The 7,914-nt window shown below is 27.5% G+C and overlaps 2 protein-coding genes across 2 annotated transcripts; one reads left to right on the top strand and one right to left on the bottom strand.

Annotated features, from left to right (window-relative positions):
• Nucleotides 1–746: 746 nt before the first annotated feature.
• Nucleotides 747–5,644, bottom strand: LOC115874072 (deoxyuridine 5'-triphosphate nucleotidohydrolase-like). The gene is made up of 4 exons (XM_030889134.1): nucleotides 5,455–5,644; nucleotides 1,479–1,709; nucleotides 1,275–1,420; nucleotides 747–1,216 (listed from the first exon to the last, which is right to left on the bottom strand). The coding sequence occupies exons 1-4, from the start codon at nucleotides 5,516–5,518 to the stop codon at nucleotides 1,163–1,165; spliced, it is 495 nt and encodes a 164-aa protein (XP_030744994.1). The 5' UTR covers nucleotides 5,519–5,644; the 3' UTR covers nucleotides 747–1,162.
• A 249-nt stretch (nucleotides 5,645–5,893) lies between these two features.
• LOC115874071 lies at nucleotides 5,894–6,740 on the top strand. Its single transcript, XM_030889133.1, has 2 exons — nucleotides 5,894–6,080; nucleotides 6,141–6,740. Exons 1-2 carry the CDS (start codon nucleotides 5,986–5,988, stop codon nucleotides 6,601–6,603), a joined length of 558 nt encoding a protein of 185 aa, XP_030744993.1. The 5' UTR covers nucleotides 5,894–5,985; the 3' UTR covers nucleotides 6,604–6,740.
• The last annotated feature ends 1,174 nt before the right edge of the window (nucleotides 6,741–7,914 follow it).

Consider the following 7,914-nt stretch of genomic DNA (forward strand, 5'->3'; position numbering starts at 1 on the left):
AATGAGATATTTTAACATTAGATTCTCAGACAACATCAAAGTAGTGATCTCCATTTTGCCAAACTCGGCACGCAGGACACACTGAAAACGCAACTAATGTAACCACTAAAATCAAAGTCGTACGAGTAAATTCCGTCAGAGCTCGCGCGTACAAAAAAAACGCACGGACCCGCGTCCAATGTAACCGCGGGCTAAAGGTTGATTAATTAACTTGAATCTTTTTTTTTAAACCAATACCTTTTGACAAAATTCATTATTTACCTATCGTGTGATGTCGATATTTGACAGCTACTCCAGTTTTTAGTATATGTAGTAGTTATTCTAATACGGGACTGCGACAGTCGGATGGCCAAGAAGGTTACCAAAGATTTTCACCTGTATTTTTTCCGTGGTTACCTGTGGGTTCTTGTAAATTTACCAGAGGCTGTTGAAGAGGGCCTTAATTGTTGTGGTTTAGGTATGTAGCAGGTAAATGTAAATTGTGTGACGTCAGAGCAGTTTGGTGAAGAACTTTGATAGGTTAAAGGTTATCTCGAAATATTGTGATAAGTTATTATTGTGTACGAGAGGTTACTGGGGTCGGGTTTTATCAGTAAATATTGCGATAAGGATGTTTTTCGCTGTACTGATAGTGCGAGCCAAGCCTAGCCTTGTGAAATATATTTTATAAGAAAAGATAAATTAAATTATAAGCACATTTATTTTTATATTAATATTTTCCATAAATATTACAATATCTAATTTAATGAATATAGTTTTTGCAATAGTTTAATGTTGTAAATTACTGTATTTCTTTCTGTATCTAAATATGAATTTTACTCAACAGTGTACTTATTTGAATAAGAACAATTAAAATAATAATTAACAACAGGATTTTTCTAAACACGTTTATTTTATATTAATTATTCCAATTGCTTAAGTGTTTTATTACCTCCACTTATAATGAGTATTTAGTTTTACAATAATTTAGATATGTAAATATAAATTACAATATTTCTATGAATCTAAAATATAATTTTTAGTGAACAGTGTACTTATTTAAATAACAATTTAAAACAAGATTACTTTAAACACATATATTTTTACAATAATCTTATATGAAAACTGATATGTCTGTAGATCCAAATCTCCACACCTTGTATGAGAAATGTTCTAATATTTGCTATATACCAGTAGATCCGAATGATCCTTCTCCTCTTTCTGTATCACAAATGCTCTGAAAAATATAATATTAATTAAAATTTAAATTTACTTATATAAATGATTTAAAATACCTGTACTTCTTGCACTTCAGGATAGAATATCCTCTCACAAATCAGCTGTGCGATGCGATCACCTCTCTTTATAATAAAATCGTTCTCAGAATGATTAAACAAAACAATTTTAACTATTCCTCTATAGTCTTCATCTACGACTCCTGCTGTAAAATAAATATCTGTTATTAGTTGAGAGGAAATTTTATAATTAAAATAAAATACCTCCAACATCTATGAAATTGTTTATAGCCAGTCCAGATCTGGGTGCAATTCGACCATAACACCCTTTAGGTACTTGAATTTTTAAACCTGTATTTACTATATTTCTGTCTCTTGCTGGTATTATACAGTCATCTATACTTTTTAAATCGAATCCAGCTGATCTAGCTGAACCCTTAACTGGAGCATATGCTGCAGGTGTTGTTCTAACATATTTTAGAACTGTTTGTTTTTCTAGTTTCAATTTCAACATAAGGGGTTAAATAAAAGAAAAAAAATAAATAAAGTAAGTGGATTAATCTAACAATTTATATAACCCCAGGGAAGTGTATCTGTTGTAATATAATTTACAATTCTTTTATCGTCGTATGGAGTTAGAGCAATTTTTTTCTGGTCTATTGTATACACCTCATGTTTTTTACTCCGAATTAATGTTTCTTTGACAGACATACTGCTATTATTAAATATACATTCATAATAATTCTCAAAAGTAATTGTTTTTAGTGATGCACTTGTTATTCCCTTTATCCTTTTAACAATTTTATTTGCATTGTTTTGTAACGTTTTAAATGTATACATTTTAGATTTCAAACCAATAAATTCAACCATTATGTTTCCATTATTTTCATCCTTCATCAAACCTAATACTTTTTTATTTACTAAAGGAATATTAAATTGATTGTTTTCTGGATAGTCAGAGGTATCAAATTTATTTATATCCTCTCTAATATGTTCATATATATTATCAACAAAAAGTGGTATATTAAGGAATCTGTATCGGAATATAATAATTTAGCATTGTTATTAAATTTAGGTTTAATGTAGTTGTAATGAAAATCATAAACTATGGTTTTTGAAATGTCTAAAATACTGAATCCTACATAAATTGGTTTGTTAAATTTAATGTTTATCCTTTTCATTTCTATAATAACCATACTGTCATTGAATATGGCAAGATTATGGAAATTTGGTTTGGAAATGTAAGATTTTTGCACCATATCTACCTTCCCATTGTGTAACTAATTTAACATCTTTATATTTCCTTACATTTTCCATAGTTTTACCAAAAACTGCATTATTCATTAACTTATAAAAATTTTCTCAAAAATCATTTTTACTCTGTTTTCTTAATTGTGTATTTAAATCGATGTAACTTTTTAACCAAGGAGATTGATTAAATTTTAAAATTTTATGAACTTTACTTATTTCTAAACCTAAACTTACTGCTTGTTTTAAATTTGTATAATGAATAATGTAGTTTTTCTTATTAAATAGTGTGGTTAAGAGTTTCATTTGTTTTGACGATTTTATAGGTGATACCATACGCTCTGGACATAGAGGTAAATCTTTGTGAAGATTATGTAATTTTGTGGGATAATCTAAATCAACCTCAAGTATATAACCGATATTAGAATCATTAGGGGTGTTCAATATATTTTCAGAATAAAAATCAATACTTTCGACCCACTGAAAATCGCCAAAAGGTAAGAATTGACTCATGGCTGTACCATATAAGTTATTTACATCAAAATACATAAGGTATGATGATTGTAGGGTAGGGTTATACTCATTTCCCATAAAGATGTTATTTGCTTTCCCATATCGGTTACTACATTGTGATATTCCACCTCTAATACCTCTTTCTATAAACATTAATTTATCAATATCTGTTAATAACTCTAAAGTAATTCCAGATACTTTTAAACAACTGTCGTAGGCTAAACCTGGGGCTGTATAATACTTTAAACATTCCAAATTATATGTTTTTAAACAAACCTTACGAAAATTTTCAAATACATCAGCTAAAAGCAATACATCTGTTTTTAAATATAATTCCATATATTCACAAAGATTTTGAATTTTAAATGTATCCCATACTTTTATAGCATGATCATATTCACATTGTTCTATACCAGATTTTCTTAAATTACTATAGAAACACTCAAGGGCTGGTAATTTTAATTCGTTTAATTTATCCCAACTATCAAGATATTCATACGGAAAAATACCTTTTTCGATACTAACAAAAATTCATCTTCATTTCTACAGAAACTTCTGGTTATAACCTTTTCTGAATTGGTGAGATATGAACTCAATTTATCTAAGCTACTAGCCATAAATCGAAATGAATCGAGAAATCGAAGCTGTACAGATGTATTTTCAATGTATTTAGTAAAAGCTATATATTTTTCTTTATTTACTGGGAGTAAATTTATCATTCCTGGTATTTCTGTTGCTAATGCCCTAATAATAAAGTGACTATCATAACCTGATAAATTGTGAAATATTACTGGGATAACATGATCATTTTTATAATTTATATTGCAGGAGTTGTGAGCACTACCTCTATATTGACCTGTGAAATGACAATGATCCTTTACTTTAATATCATCTTGTACAAATTCTTTTTCACATATATGACATACATTGGAAGAATAAAAATCGAGTAATTGTTGATTTGATAAAGGATGCATAGGAATTGGATTTAAAAAAATATTATTTATTTCCATACTTAGTTGATATAAACGTTTAACAAACCACTCAATACAGTCTTTACCTGTATAGCACTCAAATTTTGAAAGAGAATTATTAAAACTACACAAGAGATAATATGCTATACTACATGGAATATGTTTCTGTACTTTAATTTGAGTAGCAGTATTATTAAAATTTTCACATTTTTCTAAGATACTTTCTAAATCTGCATAAATAACAAACGGAGATTTTTCTTTATTTTTAAACTGAGTAAATGATATAAATTTTTCATCTTCTGAAGGTACTGATATTTTACTTTTATTCATTTTGCGACATATAAAAATATGTCTATTTAATATTTCTTCGGAAAAGAAATGATTTAAACATCTATCGCAGAAATATTTTTTACTTTTCAAGTTACCCATTTGTCTGCACAATAAGCGTGATAAGTCTTTTATTAATGCAAAATGATATATTGGTTTATAATCATTTATGTTTGAACTCATTAATTGATCGTTTTCATCAAAATTAGATTTAATTTTAGTTGGAATAATTAATAAATTAACACTCTTTAAGTATTCAAAATTACTCAAGCAAATAGGAACAATTTCACATTTTTTTTTCTTCCATTCTATACCAAAGACATTTACACAAATACTATTTAAAATTTCAAATTTTGATATATCTTTCAATTTGATAGGAAATTCAATTCCATCATATTTTAATACGCTACTAAAATGTGGATATGAGGATACTCTAGAGGAATTTTTTGTATTTGAACAGGGATAAAAGGCTGCTACAATAGACCAAAGAAAACAATAAGGATCACTATTTTTAATATTAAGCACACCTTTGCTATTCTGGATAAATTTCGGTATTTCAATATATGTTGAAACACCCACAGTAATTGGTACATAATTATTCATATTAACTTTTAATTCTAAAATTTGATAAAGACTCCAACCACTATCTCTCTCCTGAAATTCTTCAAGTTTATTTAAAATATTATCTTTAATGTAATTATTATAAAATAATTTTAAATCTGTATTATTAAAAATAATTCTATTCTTGGTTTGAAAATGTTTAATATCTGTCTCACCAGTTTGTGGTTTTATAAAATTTGCTAAAAAGGTTACATTAACTTTAAGTAAAGAATGTCTAAGTTCTTTTTTAATTTGAAATGCAAAAGATCGAAAAGCTTTATTAAAAAATGCAATAGGGTCCTTAATATTTAAATTAATTATTGCTCCAGTTTTTATACGACCATTGAAACATGATTCTAAATTTTGCCAAATTAAGTTTTGCTTTTTATTTTTTCTTATATTCTTATAAAACCTAAACCTTTCTTTAAAACATTTTAGGATACTATAATTTGATTCTAATTTAGAAAAAGTTTTAACATTTTTTAATTTATTAAGTCGAATATATTTTTTCAGTAGAAAAAGTGTCCTATTTAAAAATTTAATCCACTTACAATAATCATTTTTACTTTTAATTAACTTACCTACTTGTTGAATTTTCAAAACTGTATTTTCAGAAATTTCATTAATTTCTGCAGCGGTACTCATTATAAGTGGAGATAATTGTAAACTGTACTGTACAATAAACAAAAACGATATAAAATTAAATGCACTGCTACCAAAAAAGTTGTTATCTTGTTTACTCTTTCGGTTATTTTCCAAATGAAGGATATTTATTCTGACGCATTATTTGTCTAAAATTTTCTTCGAAATATATTGCAATAACACACTATTTTCCAATTAAATAATTTTTAAATTTGAATCTGTTGAATGTTTATTAGTAACTTGTTATCACATGTTTTTGTTATTCTAATATATGGTAATCAATATGTTTATTGATATCCCATTCAAAGAACGAATGATTCCGTATTATTAATATGTTACTTTGTATATATTTTTTATTACTAATAATCTATCAAAATACATACGTATCAGTATCACATTTTTTCTTCAATTTTACTATATAATATCAAGCTAGCGTGTATTCGATTAACAGTTCACAACAGCAAAATAAGATGTCTACAGTACCGTGCACTATTTTATTAAAAAGTAAAGATGGTCACGCACTTCCATCAAACCATCTGATCACACTTTGCAAACATCTATTTCGGTAAGTTATAAAAGTTATTTGTTAAACTTTATATTTATTTTTTAATTTTGTATAATTTAGATTTGGTAGGAAGACTGTGGAAATGAAAGGGGACCAAGTAGTCCTGAAACTCTCCTACACCCCAAAATCTGAGACGATGGAGAGAAAACTTGGTAACCTACCAATAGCATACATCCGATTGGGTGTAGAAAGTGATGAGGAACTAGATATATTAAAAAAATATATGCAAATTTACGATTTTGATGGGAACGAAACCACAAGTGTGCCAGCAGGAGCCCTAGAGGATGAGGAAGAAGAGGAGAAGAAGCTTGCGATTGAGTCAAGTACATTCAAGGATCCTAAGAAAAGGAAGCATATAAAGATTAGGAAGACTGACGAAAATACAGATGAAAAAAGAAAAAAAATTAAAATATTGGAAAACAGAATAATAACACCTGCATCTGCATCCCCATCATTTACAGCCGTATATGATGAAGATGCGGACATGTACGAAAGCCAAAAATATACTATTGTACAAAATTAATATTTAGTATTGTTGTTTTATATATGTTATATTGTAAAAAAATATTTAAATATTTTATGTATATAGTATCTTATGGTTTTTAGTTTGTAGTAAAGGGATTGTATGAGTATATAGTTAATAAAAGATAGTATTACAATTTTAAGTGTTTTATTAAACATATATTTTACACTAATTTTCAATATTTTGTCTAAAATCTATGAAATATATTATTTTAAATATTTAGTTAAAATTTTTGAATATTACAATAAGTATACCAATAATATAAGAAATATACATTTTCAACTGCACAATATAAACTACTATCTAAATGTTTTAAACAATGATAAGATTTGAATATATTTTTTAATCGATCAAATGCTGGACATCTTTCTATATATAAATCAATTATTTCATTATCTAAAAACTTTTCTAACCATTGCTTCTTTTCTGCCCCATTAACAGCAACAATTTCTGAACACACGTGTTTTTTAATAAAACTTGAAATATCTTCATACGGTAAACATTTTTCTTCTCCATATAAAACATCAAATTCTAAACCATGGAAATTGCAAGTTATCCAATCCATATGATCTCTAACTTTTGAATTGTACTGTTTCAATTCAAATGGATAACTTATAAATTTATGTGCAGCCAAATGTCCATTGTCATTAACGTTGACTATTGCCAATTCTTTACAAATAAAATTTCCCGATCCATACTGAAAGCCTTGTACATCAATAATAAACATTTTCAATAGCGATGCAGATATGTCTATTTGCTTCGACTGACTACGAGCGACTGAATATTTTAATTATTAGAGTACTCTTATGGTACTAGTTAATGGGTTGTACTTTACTAATTTATCATGTAAAATTAGGCAATATGCAGTAGTCTTGGCAGGGATTGCTTCACTTGTTTCAAACTCAATACGAATATCGACTGCACCACCCTTTAAAATATCCTCTCCTTGACGTGAACAATCAATGACCACCAGAGGGGCATTGTTCTTGAATAGAACGGGATAGTAGGTTGGTTCACTAAACGCTTTATAGTAGTATGATTTTTGGAACTGAGTATACATTTCATATAGGACTGCATATCTATTATTAGTAAAATCTATATTTAAATTGTCATAAGGATATACTTCTGAGTTTAAATATACTTTTAAATTGGTCAAGTTACAGTGTTGAAATCGACTCATATTTTTGTTATATGATTTTTACATCTGTTTGAAATCCAATAATAATATAACGAGGTTTTTCCAACTGATTACTCGATTTAACAGCCCATGTATGGTTTTTTAGTTTGTTGCAATTCTGGATATTCATGCAG

The sequence above is a fragment of the Sitophilus oryzae genome, unplaced genomic scaffold (assembly GCF_002938485.1).
Source record: "Sitophilus oryzae breed Bouriz unplaced genomic scaffold, Soryzae_2.0 scaffold_1218_pilon_pilon, whole genome shotgun sequence".
NCBI classification, from domain to species: Eukaryota; Metazoa; Arthropoda; class Insecta; order Coleoptera; family Curculionidae; genus Sitophilus; species Sitophilus oryzae.